The sequence below is a fragment of the Hevea brasiliensis genome, chromosome 7, assembly GCF_030052815.1.
Source record: "Hevea brasiliensis isolate MT/VB/25A 57/8 chromosome 7, ASM3005281v1, whole genome shotgun sequence".
In the NCBI taxonomy this organism is placed as follows: Eukaryota; Viridiplantae; Streptophyta; class Magnoliopsida; order Malpighiales; family Euphorbiaceae; genus Hevea; species Hevea brasiliensis.
In genome coordinates, this window is record NC_079499.1 from 99,629,746 (window position 1) to 99,648,672 (window position 18,927).

General features: G+C 35.6%; 2 protein-coding genes across 2 annotated transcripts; both read right to left on the minus strand.

The window, feature by feature from the left end:
• Positions 1 to 86: 86 nt before the first annotated feature.
• Positions 87 to 2,033, minus strand: LOC110631661 (uncharacterized). Its single transcript, XM_021779575.2, has 6 exons — positions 1,739 to 2,033; positions 1,613 to 1,654; positions 1,351 to 1,466; positions 1,164 to 1,269; positions 989 to 1,042; positions 87 to 471 (listed from the first exon to the last, which is right to left on the minus strand). Exons 1-6 carry the CDS (start codon positions 1,985 to 1,987, stop codon positions 313 to 315), a joined length of 726 nt encoding a protein of 241 aa, XP_021635267.2. The 5' UTR covers positions 1,988 to 2,033; the 3' UTR covers positions 87 to 312.
• Positions 2,034 to 9,906: 7,873 nt separating this feature from the next.
• On the minus strand, positions 9,907 to 18,399 carry LOC110631651 (ubiquitin carboxyl-terminal hydrolase 17). The gene is made up of 11 exons (XM_021779564.2): positions 17,797 to 18,399; positions 13,153 to 13,873; positions 12,947 to 13,032; positions 12,545 to 12,630; positions 12,274 to 12,436; positions 12,042 to 12,156; positions 11,761 to 11,918; positions 11,307 to 11,391; positions 10,962 to 11,174; positions 10,810 to 10,871; positions 9,907 to 10,735 (listed from the first exon to the last, which is right to left on the minus strand). The coding sequence occupies exons 1-11, from the start codon at positions 18,060 to 18,062 to the stop codon at positions 10,264 to 10,266; spliced, it is 2,427 nt and encodes an 808-aa protein (XP_021635256.2). The 5' UTR covers positions 18,063 to 18,399; the 3' UTR covers positions 9,907 to 10,263.
• Positions 18,400 to 18,927: the final 528 nt, after the last annotated feature.

Consider the following 18,927-nt stretch of genomic DNA (forward strand, 5'->3'; position numbering starts at 1 on the left):
TACTATAGATTCCCCTACTAATAACAAAGTTCATCAAATGATTAATGGCATAAATAACTTATAAATAAAATATATGCCCTTGAGTATCAAGGTTAACTGCCACATCTTTAGGACTAATTCAATATTATCATCTACAGCCGTCTACAATTAATTGTACAAAAAAACTGTCATCTAAACAGGTCCTATACATTGCACATGACTGGTTTCAAAGCAGGGTAAAAGGAATACACAGGCACTCCTGATACAGTCTAATTCATGGTGGGATCATACATTCGACAAATTTGTACAATGCGCGGATAACATAAGTCTGTCTCACCTCTTATAAAATACAAGTTCTCGACAACAATTAGCTTTGATAGCATCCTCCAATTTCTCAACCTGGTCAAAGTCAACAATGAAAGAAATCATGGCAATGCCGTCTTTACCAGTCTCGTAATCCTGCCTGATGTTCTCAACTTGAAAGGATTGTAACTGTATCAACCGAGCACTAGATAAGAACACAGGCATAGTGGCAAAAATCAAATTCACTTTGCCAAATATCACAAGGTACCCTTTTCATTAGGGAAAATGAAAAAAGAAAAGGAAAGAGGGGAAGAAGTCCAATAACAACAACAGAAAATGTGGCAAAAACTGGTATTCAGGGATGAAGAAATGACACAACTTATTTCTATCAGTATTTGCGGGTTCCTAATTTGCCAAAAAATTTTGCAGCCCAGCCCTGATGCTGGCACCTGCTGGACTGCATAGCTGATGTAATGATCAAATTTCATTTAGCACAGTTGGAACAGACCAACTAATTGAACAGAAAGACATTAGCTGCTTATGGGAGGTGTAATAATACCATTTACACACTGATAAAACTACTAGATATGGATCAATGCATCTCTATAAACGAAATTCCTGCTTTCTTTTCTAACTGGTAGCATCAGTACTGTTATGTGCAACCAAAAAAAAAAAAAAAAAAACTATAACAATCATATCATGCTACCTGATGATGCAAAACTCCTATAAGATCGAAGGGAACTTCCACGCCCATTGGGACCTACAAAATCCAAATTCAATATCCAATACAAGATCATTTTCCCTATAAAGATTATGAAATCATCTAGACCAACTGTCAAATAAAGTGGATCTTCAAGACAGAGTTTTAAGTAAGAAAATACCTTAGATTTTATGAGACAAGTTGTAGCATTTCTCAAGCATTCTGATGCAACTCCTCCGTAAGCCCTAACCAATCCTCCGGTGCCTAATTTGATACCTCCAAAATACCTGCAAATTCAATTCAATTCCCAAAACAAAAGGAATTACTACAAAATACAAGAAATCCTCAAATGAAACAAGACGTATTACCTGATCACCACGACCATCACTCTATCAATCCCAGAAGAATCAATGGCAGATTGAATTGGTTTTCCAGCCGTGCCTGATGGTTCCCCATCATCATTAGACCGAAATTGATCTCCAACCTATCACACAAAAACATTATCATAAAAAAGCCTACAAAACCAGAAAGCAGGGGTAGAAGACGTCTGACTTTCACATTTGAAATTAAAATTAAAAAAAAAAAAGCACAAATTGAACATTTCTTGAAGTTGGGAAAAAAATCAAATACCTTATAAGCCCAGCAATTATGAGTGGCGCGCGGATCCCTAACCTACAAAATCAAATGACTAAATAGTCAGGTCTCGTCATTTTCATAGAAAGCCGCCATTTAGAATTGAATATGAGTTTGAAGTACCTGAGAAAGGAAGGAGAAAGCGGATTGTTCGTCGGAGATAGGGCCAGCGATGGCGATAAATTTGCTCTTTTTTATTTCTCTTTCGAAAGTGACTGTCTCTTTGATCGTGGTGTAGGAACCTGCATTACTGCTGCTGCTGGTGGCGGCGGTGACCATGGTTCTCTTGATAGCGACCAGAGAGGCAGAGATACGATGGTTTAGCTTGTGGCAGTAGTGATGGTGACAGGATATTGTTGTTGCCACAGGCATTTCTCGACTGACCTTTCCAGTTTTAGTTTCTTCCTTTCGATTTAAGCCTGTTAGCCCAACAATTTTGAAGGGAAAACGGGCCTTCCTATTACTGTCATAATAACGACGTCGTTCCACTATGCCCAACGTTTTTTATTGTTATTTATAAAAAATAATTTATATAAAAAATTTCAGGTTACCCATTTGTTGTTGGATTATGATATTAATATGTGTTTCTTTTATATATGTATAAATATTTTTATATTTTAATAAAATTATTAAAAATTAAAAAATAAAAATAAATTATTCTTTTGAGGAAGCCTTTAAGCCTTTTTTTTTAAAAAAAAAAGAAAAAGAAAAAATCACTTTTAAGGCTTATTTCCCTATATTTTGCATTAATGTCTCTTCTAGACTGTCCCAACTAAATGCTAGAAAATACAAAATGAAACAAATAAAGCCTTAATTTTATAACTTTGTCAGTTTTTGGAACAAATCATTAAAATTCAATTAAATCATTTTTTTTAAATATTGTAAATTTTCATCAAATTCATAATTTAAAAAAAAAATCTACGTCGATATTTTTAACAAATTAGTAAATTTATACGTGTGTTGCACATGATTTTTTAATTCTTTATTTTGTATAATTGATGGACAATTTTTTATTTGAATTAAAAAAAACCATTTATTTAATAAAAATTTCAACTCATACTAACAAAAAATATTATAAAAAAGTACAATATCTACATTCACCATAACATAGGATTGATATTAAGGTTAGATAATAGATTGAGGGAACTAATTCAAACATTAAGGATTAAATCATTTAATCCTTACAATGTTTATCGAAGACATGGTTCTCTTATCAGAAGTATTAGATCTGTACTCTCATTTCACAGATCTCTTTTAAAAGAGTATGTCCAGCCTTTTAAAATGGATTAATGTAGCCTTCGGTCTACTACTGCTGAGCAATATGTGACTCTTGAGATTTCTGCTTCTTTAGTTCCCACCTGGAGGGCATAAGGATATTCGCATCTCCACTTTGGCGCAATTAGATTGATGCTTAGTCTCCATGGCAGACGTGGTCTTCCAGTAATCGCATGAGTGTCTTTATTAGATACTCGATTCCTTCATTATGAACATACTGTTATTGGAACATGTCTAACTATACTCTATGCTGGAAGTGTAGTCTTAACTTTTTTCCCTAATTACAACATGTCATTAAGAAATCCAAATCTCTGCACCTCCTTAAAGTTTCAAATCCAAATCACTGGAGCAGAACAAATTACTTCTTCTATGATAGACACTCTACATCATCAGATTATTTATAGGCTTCAAGGTCATGCAGTTGATTTATTCTAACCAAGTGTTTCAAATGAAGCCCTTCTTATCTTGGCTGATACTGAAACGACACCGACAATTGTCTAGATTCCCAGACAGATACCATGGGAAGAACTTGAGCACCTTGTTCCATGGGTATGGCTGACAAATTATGAAAGACTTCATGCCAACTCTAGACCTATCCAGTCTACAAAGTCATCCTTTCATTGACAACTAGATGGTACTGTTTGAACTATATTTTAGCCTCCACAGAGTTCTACAAGTACTCCTTCACTAATGATCACTTCTGTTGATGAAGAATAAGAAAATATCACTTTTCATTCTATTACTATAGAAGGACACTACGTCTACCCTAGAAAGATGAATGGTCATTTTCTTTGGGATATTCTTGGATCAAGTATGTGTGATCCTGACTGTGACTGTAAAAATGAAGACTGGGAAGGAGACTATGATCATCCTTTGACTCCAAAATAGTGGAAAAAGTTACAGTGTCGCTTTCATTCTCAATGCAACCACTATAAGCCCAGAAGAGACTCATCTCTTGATTCTAGCCACTGGATTGGGATTAGAAAGGAGATTCAACAAAGAAATCCTTTGTCCATCTATGAGATGGTTCTAGAAATACTAAGGAAAGAAATAATCAAAGAAGGAAAGTTGAATTCACACCCTGCTACCCTTCATAGCTCCATGTATGATGTTTTCAGAAAAATCATATGAAGAAAACTTTCCTCCTTTACGACATGGGATTGATCCTATCACGGGACTTGTTTCAAGACCTTTTGTCAAACATTCTACTATAAATGCAGAAGAAAAGCCTACATCTCTCACTCCTGTTGAAGAAGTTCTTAATTGGCAGACTGAAAATGCAAAAGCCCAGAATAGTTTTCTTGAGAAAATTGATTCAAATATTGATCTGGTAGTGAGCCAAACTCAGCTAACAGAAACAAAGGTTGACTCTCTGACCCCTACAAATCAATACCTTACATGCTGAACTTCAGAATCGGATCACTCAACTTGATAGAGATCTTAGAACTCTTCTTCGACAGAAAATGTTTGGCCATAAATTCGATCAAAAGGAATCAAAGATTAAGAGATTAAAAGCTCAAATAGTCCAGATTGAAGCTGATCTCACATCCAAAAAATAGACACCTTTTTTGCAGCCTTCTTTCACCCACTTAAACCAAAATCCTTTTATTGCCCCCTCCTGCCAGCCCTTCACACCCTATGTCTCCATTTCGCTCCCCATTCCATACTAAATCATTTTATCAATAGTCACTTGTCTCTTCACCTTCTAAAACTCATCCTTCTTCCTCAACTGTGCATCCCACACGTAATATCTCCTTTTCTGAATCTATGGAAGAAGACAAACCTAATGACAAACTTAAGCCTAAATCTAAAAAGGACAAGCAACACATGTATCCTGAACCACCTCTTCCTCAGTAAATGGCCTATCTAGCTTCATTATCATCCCCTGAAGATGAAAATTCTTCTTCCATCTCTAATTCTGAAATAAATCTGGTAGATATTATCAACTTACTTATGGCAACCTTCATAGGTTTTAATGAAGGAATGACTGAACCTCAAGTTGAACATCCACTTAAAATAGAATTTGTAGAAACAGCAGGTACTGCTCATCCTAGACTTGCTGTAGGACCTTGGTTCACTCTTGATGATGTCCCTCCATCAAAATGGATAGATCGTCTTGTAGAGTTTAGAGCATGGCTTGATGTTCAAATGCTTAAGCCTGAAGCCAATTTATCGGAAGTCTTGAAAGAATTTTCTTCCAGAGCAATTGGCTCTCTACAAGAATGGTTTTCCACTCTCGAAGAATATAGATTGCTTCAATTCTATCAGTTACCTATCCTAGATGTAATCAATGTTCTCTACCAAGAATTCATTGGTGATGCTTCTCTGTATAACAAACAAATGAGATAAGAATTTTTTGAAATGAGATGTTGTTCACTAAGGCGAAGAGATATTAAAAGGCACTATCAAAGAATGTCGTAACGGTATTATTTGCTGAATGGGCATAATGATGTCAACTTGTGACACACATATATAGCATCTTTACTAGAGCAACTCTAACTTGAATTGCAGAGGTCGATCTTGGCCACCCATCGAGAAGTCACACAAATCACTCTAGAAGAAATTCACCAGATGACATTGGCAGCCCTAGATAAGATGTGTGATCAACTAAGGTTTTTTCATGAGATGATGGACAATAGTAAGTCTCTTCAATGATTATGTCAGAAGTCTCATCTCAATTAAGTGCAGAGATAAGAATTACAGCTATCAGATAAAAAAGAAGCCTCATCACCAGAAATATTTCAAATTCAGATTGGGAAAATACAAGGGAAAAAGGAAAAGCAAGTCATTCAGATTTTTCAAAAGTACCACTGCTGGCCGGGAGCCCCTTACCCTGATAAGATTAACAAAACTCACGCAAAGGCAACAACTAGGCCATTCCTAAGGCTATGAACAAAGTGGGACCCTTTTGTTTTACTAGTCTTATCAGAATAAGGGGACCGTAGCAATAGATCAAGACTTATGCATTTTCTAATACACAGGATCCTCTAATGAGACAAGTGTAGAGCATACTCATGCTAGAGAAGAACTTAGGAATGCCATAGGCTCTTGGATTTTCAAGAGATGGAATAGTTTTAGAAAGCCATGGATAAAGAAACACATTGAAAGTTTTTGTTGATGTTTTAATGATCTTACAACATTACAAACCCTCTCTTATATAGGAGAAGAGGGTAGAAAAAGCCAAACATAAATAGTAGACAGTGGGAACCTATTGTCCTTTATAACTTTCTCGTGACTAAAGCAGACAAACAAACTTTCTCGTGACTAAAGTAGACAGACACCATTATCTTTTAGTACAGATACTAACTAAAGTTTTTTAATATAGACACTAACTAAAGCAGACAAATTAGTGATAATTACAAGAAAACATCTAAAGAGGATCCAAGGTAGGGTAGTCACATGGAATTCTGACTAGGACTCAAGTTATAATTATCATAGTCTGAGTCATCAGACCCAATGTCTCCATACAGATGCTTGTGCCAAGGACTTTGTTCTTCTTTAGGATTTAGGGAAACAACACTTTGAATGGTTTCTTGTTGTTCCACGCCCATAGGATCTTGGGAATCTTGCCAGAGGGAAAGAGTATAGTCAGGACTAGAGGATTTAAGGCCAAGTGTCAAAGTAGGATCTAGCTTAGGGAGGAGCCATACTTTAGTGGTCCTGGTCTGTGAAACTTCTTGCTGCTTAGGTCCAAGAGAGGTACAGTTAATCATTCTTCCCTTGGGCTAGTAATTGTTTATTGCACAAAGGTGAGTGTTCAGCTTAGTCCTTATGCCTGCCATCTGCAGGTTATTAGTGATACTGCCTTCATAAGTCTTCTATTCATAATGAGAATTTTGATACCAAATTATTCCATTAGGATTCTTAAAAAATGGTCGGTGGAGGATGAACAAAGAGTGGACTTTGGTTGCCTGTGTAGGAGGGATCTCCCATATTCCATTGATTTCAATAATCTTACGTAGGTTACGTCTCCAAAAGGAGATAGGACAAAACCATTCCAGGAAGCGCTATAACAGGAACCTTTGACTATCACCATTGTTGAGAAAGTCATAAAGATCAATGATAGGTACTTCAAATGTTGTGGCATACAGGACTGTCATACATTATAAGAACCAGATTTCCTCCATTATGAGGCATGTGCTAGGACTTAATGCAAAACAGGTAAAAAACGGTGCCTCAAGGAAAAACATGGAGGTGGTTTCCTTAATGCCTCTGAGGACATTGATTAGATTCTGGAAATGAAACAGATTATTTTTTGCTTAGTCTTGGATTTGTGTCAAGGTCATGGATGGGTTACAGCCAAGAGGAAAACTATTAAGCAGAGGAATCAAGTGAGTGGGAGGATTAAACGATTTGGAAGAGCTTGCCATATAGATTAATGGAAAATAGTTTATGGTGGAAATAAGGTGAATGGTTTGCAGTCTGGTTAGGAGATCAGGTATGAAGTTATGTTTTCCTTTGATGTGTTGGGCTGTGTATTTATACTTGGAGAACTAATCTTTTAGTCTCAGAAGTTGCGATTCAGGAAAACTCTTGTTTTTGAAGTCAAGGACTCTAGGGAAGGATGAATTGTTCATTATGATTAGGAAACAGTGACCTATGAGGTGAAACTCAAATTTTTTGATGACATTTTTAATGGCTAAGATCTCCTTGTAAACTGTGTAGTAATACTTTTCAGATTCTTTGAATTGTCTACTAACATGTCCACAAATGTGTTTCTATCCATCAATGTCTTCAATCAAGACAGCAACCCAGTATTCATCACTGGCATCAATTTGGAGTATTTTTTTGCCTAAACTAGGAATCTTTAAAGGAGGTAGATATTGAGCTATCTGCTTAAGTACTTGGATAGCTGTGGTTTGCTCATATCCCCAAGGAGGGGCTTGTTTCTTAAGCATCTTTGAAAGCTTATTGGTATGCTCTAAGACATGAGGAATAAAGTCTCTCAAATAATTTATGATGCCAAGAAACTATTGAATTTGCTTTATCATCAGATTTTTATTAGGAAACTTGAGCAATTCTTGAGTAATATGTGGACCGGGCTAATATTTGCTAATTTCAAATTTCATGCCCAAAAACTCAATATTAGATTGGACCATGTAGTTCTTTTTCTCTGAAAGCATTATACCATAATGATGGACCAAGGACTGAAATTGGTCCAAAAGTTCTTTATGGGCCTGAACATCCTTTGAAAAGAGTAGAATGCCATCGATAAAGATGAGTGCACTATGCAGAATAATCTCGAATATCCAAATCATGGCCTTTTAGAACAGTGAGGGTGCTACTTTGAGCCCAAAGGGCATAATAATCCATTGGTATTTAGCATTGGGAATACAAAACACTTGGGGCCTATCTGCAGGATCAATTCCAAGCTACCAGAACCCTGCTTTTAAATCAAACTTTGAAAAAATGTGAGCTTCATGAAGGTGGATGAACAAAGAGCTCATTTTGGGTAGGGGGAATTTATCATCTTGAAGAAAATGATTCAAGGGCTTGTAATCTATCACGAGCTATTTTTTCGCTCTAAGCATTTCTGATCGTTTTTCTACATAAAAAGCTTGACATGCCCATGCTGCATTAGTGAGTTCAATAAGACCTTGTTAGAGTATTGTTGATATTCTAGCTAAGCCAATGCAAGGTCTGATGGAGTCATGCCTGGATGAGATGCTTTTGTAGGGTTAACATCTTCATTTAGCTTAAATGGGAGCCTTATAAAAAAATCCTTATTTCTCCACAAAGGCTGTGGATGAGTGAACTCTGCATAAGAATCTGCATAAGACCGGGGAAGAAGGTCTCGATGATGTTCAAAATCAGGAGGGGCCTCTAATAAGGAGAACATTTTTGGAACTGCAGTGAAAGGCTTGGAGTTTCGTTTGAATTTTAATCCTGTGGGAAGGATTTGCAATTTCTGTGCTTTTTGATAAACATCAAACCCTATTAGCAAGTCTTTGTCTCGAAAGTCGGTGCCAATGACTTTTGTCCATATAATACAGTTTAGAAAAAACTGCATTCCTATGGGCCTTTTAGTAATCAGTTCTATCTTGAATATCTTACCATCTGCAGCAAAAAAATATTTTGAATGGAAAACCTATGCTGTGTTAGGAAGGATAGCCAGGTTCTTCATTCTTTTATATGCTCCTGTATCAATAAACCCAATAATAGGGATAGGTCTATCCTACTTGGATAATAAGACATGAATATGCACCAGAGGGATAGGAATTAAAAGTTCAGCAGAATAGCAAGGTTGTAAAGTACTAATGGATGCATAATCAGAATCGCCATCAGAACTTATTGCCTATGAAGAATCTTCACCGTCTGTTGATATAGCTTCGAGAGCAAAGATGGTTTCTCCATCTGTTGCGTCTTTTTTAGAGAACAAGGATTCAACATCAATATCTTCTAGATCCAGATGAGTACTTTGATGAATTTGTTGGATTAGCTTGGCTGTCTTCTTAGGATTTTAAGGACAATTCTTTGCATAATGTCCCTTTTTCCCATAGATATAGCCTCATTAGACTTCTTATTTTTGCTATTAGTTGATCTTCTTCTGAAAAATCTGAATAACTTGCTTTTCCTTTTTCCCCGATCTGAATTTGAAATGTTTTTGGTGATGAGTCTTCTTTTTTGTCTGACAAATACATTTCTTATATTTGCACTTAATTAAGAGATGAGGCTTCTAACATGCTCATCGAAGAGAATTACTATTGTCCATCATCTCATGAAAAAACATTTATTTATCACACATCTTATCTAGGGCCACCAATGTCATTCGATGAATTTCTCCTAAAGTGATTTGTGTGACTTCTCGATAGGTGGCCAAAATTGACCTCTGCAATTTAAGTATTTTACCTAATTTTAGAGATATTTTGATAAAATATCTTTAATATAGTAATTAATTTTTAATAAATATTTAGTAGATATAAACCACGTCATTTCCTTGCAGAATTAAATAAGAAAAATATTACCAATTTTTCTCAATTTTTTTTTTTCCTTTGAAAAGTAGAATGGGAACAGAGTTAAAAAAGAATTGATGATTAATTTATATATTCCACTTATAACATCAATAATATCTAGAAGCATCTCAACCCAAACCTCAACAAAATGTTTGAGTTGACATGTTCCCAGTCCCCCATTGCTCCTATTACTACACCACCATATCTCACAAGGGAAGGGGTTAGGGGTCTACACTAATTGTTTAAACTCAGCTTACCTACTTTTATCACTACCAAAACTGGGGGATGCTAACTGTCAACTGTCAACTGTCAACTTTCCAGTCTTTTTCTTACTTGCTAACTTGTATCGGTGTACAAAGAATGCAGGGTTTAAACGCATTCTTATATACTATTTCCGGTCATTCCCTGGGTGTGCTTGTCTCAACTATCCCATCTCCTATGCGAGTCTGCATCAACATTCCTATACGAGGAAGGAGCAACTGTGTCTGCCGAAATCCCAGGGTGGCCGTACCAACCAGGTCCCACTTCCCCAAATAGGAAATCGGAAAAGTCTTCACTCTTCACAGAGTCCTTGGTACTTGCAGTGCTGCAAGAACTCGCATCAGACCAGCTGAAAAGGGAAGAACTCTCGCTAGAAGAATCCACAGGATGGAATCTCCTATCATCTGGATCATGCAACCTATTGCCGGTAAAATCATCTGAAGCTGCCCAGTATGGGTATTTGCCATGCTTCTGTTGTGCCTTTGATGGATCAGTGCTTGAACAGTGGGAGTTAGACCTCACCTTTGAAGTACTGAGGCGGGAAGGAACAGCTTCCAAGTTCCTTTTCTTAGACTTCACACCATGAGTCTCTATGTCGCCCTTCAATACAGCCGGGCCTCGAGGAAAGTGCCTAAAAAATAAGAGAACCAAAATTAAACCAGACACAAAAATAAGATTTGCAGCAAACGCAGACAAACATTTTACCTCGCATAGAGGAGCATATATGCCTCTTCTAATAAGACCCTCTCCAATTCCACAGGCATTACCTACAGAATATCAGGTTTCACCAATCAGATCCGATAATTGAAGGTTTTCAAATACCAATTTTATGCACACAAGATAGATAAGTCGCATACTAAGCTGTCATTAACCCCAAACCATTCACCACAGGCAGTCTTTATGTAACAGACATAATGACCAGTAGATGTATCATTCATCCTATCCCTGTGAACAACCACTGCATAAAGACTGTACTGAGGAGATTTATCGCTTTTTCCATGCATGTATGGAGCCAGGCTGAGGACCTCAGGAAAACGAACTGACTTGCTCAGCTTCCCAAAATTACCAGACTGCAAGCAAAGAATACAGAAAAGGCAATATTTTACCATCGTATGAAGAGTCCAAGCTAACCTTCTGTCAAGGAATTATCATAAAATTGTATTAAATCACTCATACTCAGGGAATCGGTATCAAAGAATTACCTGGAATCGCTTTAACACAATTGTAAGGATATTGGGTGCCTCTAATACTGTTAACTTCTTTTTCGCTTTCACATAAGATTTACACCTGATTAAAAAACAATTAATAATAATAATAATAATAAGGAGAATTCAATTTGTGTGACTGCAACCTCAAACTGACTAAGGTTTCTGGTGGTTCACTTTTTTTTTTTTTATTAGTGCTTTCAACGAACTTTCACTTTGCTCAAAAGCAAATGTAAAAAACTACATTTGGTACAAATAGAATTTCACTTCATGTGAGAAAAGAGAAAGGCGATTACAATTTGTTTTCTTATCATAAATTTTTTAAAAAATAATTAAAAAAAAAAGACCAAACAAACCAAAAAGAGCCTAATGGCCAACAGAAGGTAATGAAATTGACCTTCAAACACTTCCATAGTTCTCAAGCAACAAAGACTCAAACTAATGAACCAACCTGCTGCAATTGTACTTGTTCTCTCCATCCAACAATTCATCAGCTGTAAATTGTGTAAGAGCTTCTTCAAGAGTCTCAATGTCCCCATCTATCTCAACAGTTAAATCCATTATCCGTTCATATCTCTCAGATTTCCCAAGGCACCTCATGCAAGTTATCTGAGAATCCCAGCCATGATATTACAAACTTTAGAATCATAATCGGGTTGGGTTGTTCTTTAATGTAGTGGATATCAGTTAAATAAGAATAAGAGCACTGAAGTACCATCAAAGACAAACAACCTTAGATCGAAGATAACCCCCAAAAGTCAGTCCCACTAGAGTTGTTTCTTCTGCCAATCTGCCCAGAGCTCCAGCATCCTTGAGGCATATAGACTGCATTGTATCAACAGCATACCTGACACATCAGAAGCAACACCGTCACACATATTTGAGAACACAGAAATTTAAATGTTGAATACCTAATGAGAATATACGGACCAGCAATATAATAAAGAGTTAATGATCAGTTCACCTTAAGAATTCATGGGCATCTTCTTCTCTCCCATGACCAAGATGACTTCCAATTTTTTGTATTTTGGATAAAATCCTAATTGGCGACAAGGAGGAATCCCCTTCCCTTGCCTTCAGTATTAAAAATTCAAATTCACAAATGAAACACCACTCCTTCTTTCGACCTGGAAAAAAAAAGTAGGCAAATATCATAAGATAAGGAATCCTTCAATCCACAATCTCAGTAATAAAGTAGTAATGAATTCCCAAAGGAATCAAGAAGGTAAACTTACATGCATTGGAGTGGAGCCGGCGAACAAAGTAGGAAGTGAGAGGTCGAGTAAATGCCAAGCATTGGAGCACTGTGTTAGCATAACAACTGCAGAAATTTTAAAGAATGTTATATTTTACTACTAAAACTACATATGTCAATAGATAAAAGACACTTCTTACCAGTAAAAGGAACTGTTGAAGCTTCTCTTACAAAATAAATGAGAAAATGACAGCACCCAATTTTAAAAAGGGAAAAAAAAAAGTGAAGACATCACTAGTCCAACTTGAAGGTTCTAAAATAACTAATTGAAATATCAAACCATATGCTGACTTACTAAATGGCTTTAGCCATCACTATAAAATGAAAAGGCATGCACCAGTGCAACACACCAAAATCTGAGATGTACAATAACATTTCTTACCTATTCCCACAATTCCTGAGCCCAAATGGGCTTAGTTCTTCATCACAAGAGTAAAGTTTCACAAACAGTTCATATGGAAAGATTATCTGTCAAAAAATGAACAAAATTATTGTAAATAATCTTAACAGAATATATGATGCACTCAGGATAAGCACATCATAATAAATAACCTCAAGAGCATCATATTCATATATATACATAAGAACCTCATAATTGTGGGATTGCTTCGCTCTCAACTGCTGAACTTTTTTCCATACTGAATTTCTCAAGCCATTAGAAGCACCTTGTGAATGATCACCAGAAGCATTAAACGACAAAGATCTGGCATCTTTACCCTTGAGTACTCGCGAAACTTCTTCCCCATCATCAGTTACATAATCCAATTTTGAACTGCTTAAAGATGTTGAGTTCTTACAGTCATAGGAATCAGCAACTAACATTTCTGACGAAGCAGCTCTTCTGATGGACTTCTTGTGGCTCAATTTTTCTGGCCAGACATCATCAATCATGGCATTACCATTTGGAAGCTGAGATTCACACTCAGCTACTTCATCAGTATAGCTGGATTTTATCTTATGTAATTTACTTGGGTGAGAAACACCATTTACACAAGTGACCGACTTAGTAGACTTTGGAGGGGGCAATATAGTTTCTTGAATTTCCTTAGAACTAACCCTAGTGTCAGGCATATCAGGGCCAATATCTGCAGAAGGTATCTCTGATTTTCCAGTGCCACTACAACCAAGTTCTTTACTAGCAGAAATATTAGCTAATAATTCCCTTTCCGCAGCATGCATTTCAGATTGCTTTTCTGAAGAAGCTCTCTCACAAAACTCACTTTCCTGTTTCAAATGCAATGCAGTAGCTAGGGGTCGACATTCGTCCTTGTGACCTCGTCTCCAGTGAATTATTTGACACTTACCAGAACTACAAGAAAGGCAAATTTAGTGATCAATACGACAGGAAAAATGACAGCAATTAAACTTATCAAATGCAAATTCAACATATTCAATGAGGAAAAAATCAGTCTACAATTCAGCCATACTGTCTGAGTCATTTATCTCAAATGCTGTAGTTTACACTATACATCAGCAACTTTAGACATACATGTAATATAAAGATATCAGGTTCATGCTCCAGCTTAAACAGGACTAATTGAAAACATTAAACAAAAGATAAGCAGAAGGTTGTTCAGAAGCATATTTATAGACAAAGGAAAAATCATGCGGACCAAGATGCCTTCCTTCCGTAAACCTGTGAATTAGCCCACCCTACCAGCCTAGCCTGCTGCCAGCCCAACCAAAAGTAAACATTAAAAAAAAAATGCAATAAGAACATCATTTAGGCCAGGGGTGAGCATTTGGTTCAAACCAAACCGAACCGAACCAAATTAAATCATGAAAACCGAATTATATATTTTAAAAACCGAACCGAAATGGATAAAAATCGAATCGAACTGAACCGCTCTATTTTGGTTCGGTTTTGTTCAAACCGATCGGTTTTATTTTTTATTGATTTTTTAATTTAGACTTGATTTTCAAGTTATTTGATCTAATTTTGGCCTTGGTTTGAACCTAATAACCATTATCAGTGAAATTAAACAATTTATATATATAAAATTACATATAATTCATAAATTCCTCATAAAAATAAATCAATTCAAAAATTAATAAAACTATTTAGTTCGGTTCGGTTCAGTTCAGTTTAACCGATTTTTTTCTCTTCAAAACCGAACCAAAATATCAGAAATAACCAAAATTTTTATAATATAAAACCGAACCGAATTATTTTAAAAATCAAACCGAATTACCGAATTAAGGCGGTTCGATTCGGTTTATTAGGTTTGAACCGAATAATGCTCACCCCTAATGTAGGTTAAGTTGTTTACATATATTCCCATGTGTTCAAGCCACCAATACTGGTGTCATATTCAGAGTGCTCTCTGTAAAATAACAAGAAATCTGAATCCACTCGTCAAACAACAAAGATGAGATGGACAGGATAAATTTCCACATCACTTTTGTAGATATCATTACCAAAAAGGTCTGAATAAATATTCTTTTTCAACTAAAGCACATACCCAAGCTGTTTGTGTGATCAAAGCCTTACCTCCCTGATCACATCCATTGTCTAGACTCCAGATAAAAGGCTAATATAGCAGCTTAAAACTGCCATCAAACATTAATCAAATTCCATGGGCTTGATTCCAAAGGATTTGCAAGCACAGGAAGATTCATGCAGGCAACCCATTGTAGCCAAATCAGATTGAATTGAGATGGGGTTGAACATCATCCCTTCTTTGTATTTCACAATATTAAATTGTTGCAAAGTTGTTTTAAAAAAAAAAAATTCCAATATCATATATATGTTTAATATCTTAGTAAGCAGCAGAAGAGTGCAGAGTTTGATGATTTTGAATTAATTACAGAATCACCACACATTAACATTAATTATTTTACCAGATCACTATGGTAATAATTCAGACCAGGATTTTTAATAGTAGGTGTAAATGAATAATATCTTTTTCTAGGCGTGATACTGACTGTCACATGCACCAAAAAGATGGTACTATATATGATAAAAAATTCGTCAATCCAGCCACCCTGAGAGAGAGAGAGAGAGAGAGAGAGAGAGAGAGATAGATGGAGAAGAAGAAATTGAGTATGAGAGAGAGATAGACCAACAACAGCATATACGAATGCCCAACAAGTAAAAATTTGGCCCTAAAAGTTGTTCCCCCTTTTCATCTTAATTTTGTAATAACAGGTGCTAAAATTTCATAACATTACCCCAGAATGGGCAATTTTTTGTGCACTGTAAGAACCTCCATGCAGCGTTGAGATAATGTGTCTTATCAAATGGAATAATGATGAACAGCATCTGCAATAAATGATGCCTTATGTTCTGAAATAATGCCAAATTAAATGCTTCACAGACAAGCTGCAAGCTTCCGTCAAAGAATCCAGAGCATATGCCTTTAGTAAGCCAGAGTTCCTTCTTACTCCAGGAACTTTAATGTGGTCCATAAGATTTTCCCTTACTGTTTTATAGCAAAGAAAATACAAACTACTAGATTTTAATTATTGACAAGAGTTGTTGATCATAAAATTGGATGTTTTGTTATTGCTTTAGTCCATAAAGAGACTAGAAAATGCAAGTAATATTCCCTTCCTTGCATGTTTACCTTTTTTCAAGACAATTAGCAAAAACACTTAAAATGATATCGGCCATCTCAGAAATTTTATAGAAATCTTCATGTATATCAGAATTCCATTTTCCTTTATTAGGTTTTCTGACAAATTATGGGTTGCAATTTTGTACAATACTCCAAAACACAACATGAACATGAAACAACTTGGAAAAAGAAGCCAGATTTGGTTTAGCTTAAGCAGATTCATGATATAGTCATACTATTATAGGGAAAAATCATGTTGTTTCTCACCAACACATGAATAACATACTTTTGACATGATTAGCATGCAGGTCAGGCTGATACATTGAAAGCCTGCACACTTTTATGACCCACCAATTATATTAAATGTAATATAGAGAAAGAAAATTTTCATTAAATTGTGTAATACAGAGAAAGAAAATCTTCATTAGTTGTATCCTCTTTTTGGGGGGCTAAAAGAAAAAGGAAAAAAAAATGCTAAGGTTATATAGATTCTGGAACCCGCCAGAAAAAGTGAAAATCTATTTTTCATTCATTTTACCGGTTGAAAAAACAAAACAAGTTTAGGTCAGAAAAACCACACTTTGTTTTTAAGCTACCAAATTGAAAACTTCTTTTTTTTTTTAATTTTGCTGTCAGAATTTTTCATTTGTTCTATATATTGTTAATGCCAAACTGGAAACACATTCAAAGAAATATCTAGGAAAAAGTTATTCAAATATGATTAAAGAAATGAGGTTAACATTTATTAACTATCAACAGCATAAAGGTATCATCTTGATCACTAATCTCAGGATCCGTTGAAAAATATTATCAAGGACTCAAGATTCTAAATGAGTATCTAAAATCATACGATCAACACTGTGGTTATAGCTAAAGGAATCCTGGAATGTCATAATCCAAAGGTCCTAAAGAGTACATTAGCAATAGTTTGGTCTTTGACTAATGCCTACTAGTGTCTAGTGGTGCAAGAGTAGAAGAATAAAGCCAATTGAATTGAACACGCAGGGCAAAGTGGAATTGCTGAACTGATTAAAGGATTTCAAAATCCCAATCAGGTTCAATCTTTTTATCTTTACACAGGTAACTAGCAACCGCTGTAAACCAAGAGAGGGGCGCATTCACTGAACAAAGTTGGACCTTGGGTGACCCAAAATAAAAAAAAATAAAAAAAAAAATTTACTTTAACACAACCATTACTGAGAACCACTGCCACCAACATCCCAACAAGAATATTACCACTTCTGTTCAAATTTATAACATCCACCACAGCAATTGTCAAGATTCTCAAACAGCAACATTACATTTTCTATTCGTCATTTACATATTCTCCAGCAACTTGCTACTGAAAACAAAGTATTCCACCTTAAGTTTCATCATACCCGTTTATTTCTTTGCTTTTCCCATTGGCTCAATCAGAAACAAAGGCTAAAGCCAAACCAATTCCATTGGCAATTAAAAATTAAAAAAAAATAATAATAACAACCACTTACAAGAGCATAAATTCCTATCATAAGATCTATAAATCCTATCCCCATTACCATTTCCACTTTATTAATTAATGATTCTGGTTGCTGGGCATTAAAACTAACCAACAGAACTTGTAATTCAAAAATTAAATAACAAATATATGGACACTCAATTGAAAGCGTTATGTGAGAATTTGCAAAGAACGCACCAGTAATGGACAGATTTACATTGGGAGCAGCGCGTAGTGGTGGGGCAGAAGCACACAGCGCATTGATGCGACCTGGGCAACGACTTGTATTCATAAACAGCATCGAACTCAGCCATGGCAGACTCCCTGGATACCATATCAACAAGCCGATTGATCTCCTCCTTCCTGGCCACCGCATTGCGCAACTTATGGTGTATCCAAAGGCAAAGAACCGACAGAAAGACAACGAAAAGGGTTTGAAACCCTATGATTCCAAGGATTAGCATTACCCACTATCCAGTACCAAGAATGAGCCCAGAGCATAGAAACCCTAGAATTGTGAATTTGTTATACATGAATTCAAATGGCAGCAGCAGTGGCGAGGCAGTGGCGCGCGTGGGTCTCAAATGGAGTGGTAAAAAGGGAATTTCACACTAGGTGACGACTGCAGATGATTGGAGCATCTGGAGGAAGAAAAGTGTGTGGAATACGCTGAGAGAGAGAGACGATGGAGGTCTGATTGGTTCGGGGAGTTTCCACTTTGCACAGTGTCTTTGTAGTGTAAGAAGAAGTTGAAAGAGAAGTTGGAATTAAGGTACAACACGGCATGTGATTAGAGAATAAATCTGCGAAGTAGCTCATAATTCCTCCCATTATGGTAAAGTAATTTTCTTTTTTTAATTTATATTAAAAATATTTTATTAATAATAAAAATGAAATTATGTAAGTATAAATAAATAATAAAAAAAATAAAGCAATCATATTAAAGGCAATCGTGCTTGGCCCTATGCTAATTATTACTTCACACATTATGTGGCAGTATTACGTGGCCTACTTCAAACGTTAGAATTACTTTGACTAAAAAAAATGTTGAAATTACGGTAAATTATTATTCCATCCCAAGTATTGAAATAGGTTATTTTTTATTTATTTTATATTATGGTCTTTTTTTTTAAGAATATAATAATTTACTTAGTTTCTTATCGTATTCCTATTTAATGATATCTTTATTAGTAAATTTATTCTATTTAAATAAATTACTCCTATTATCAACCATTAACTACAATGAAATAAATATTTTTTTTTACATGTATACAATATTTTATTATTGTAGCTAATTATTAGATGTACAGAGAGTATCGAAAAATAATA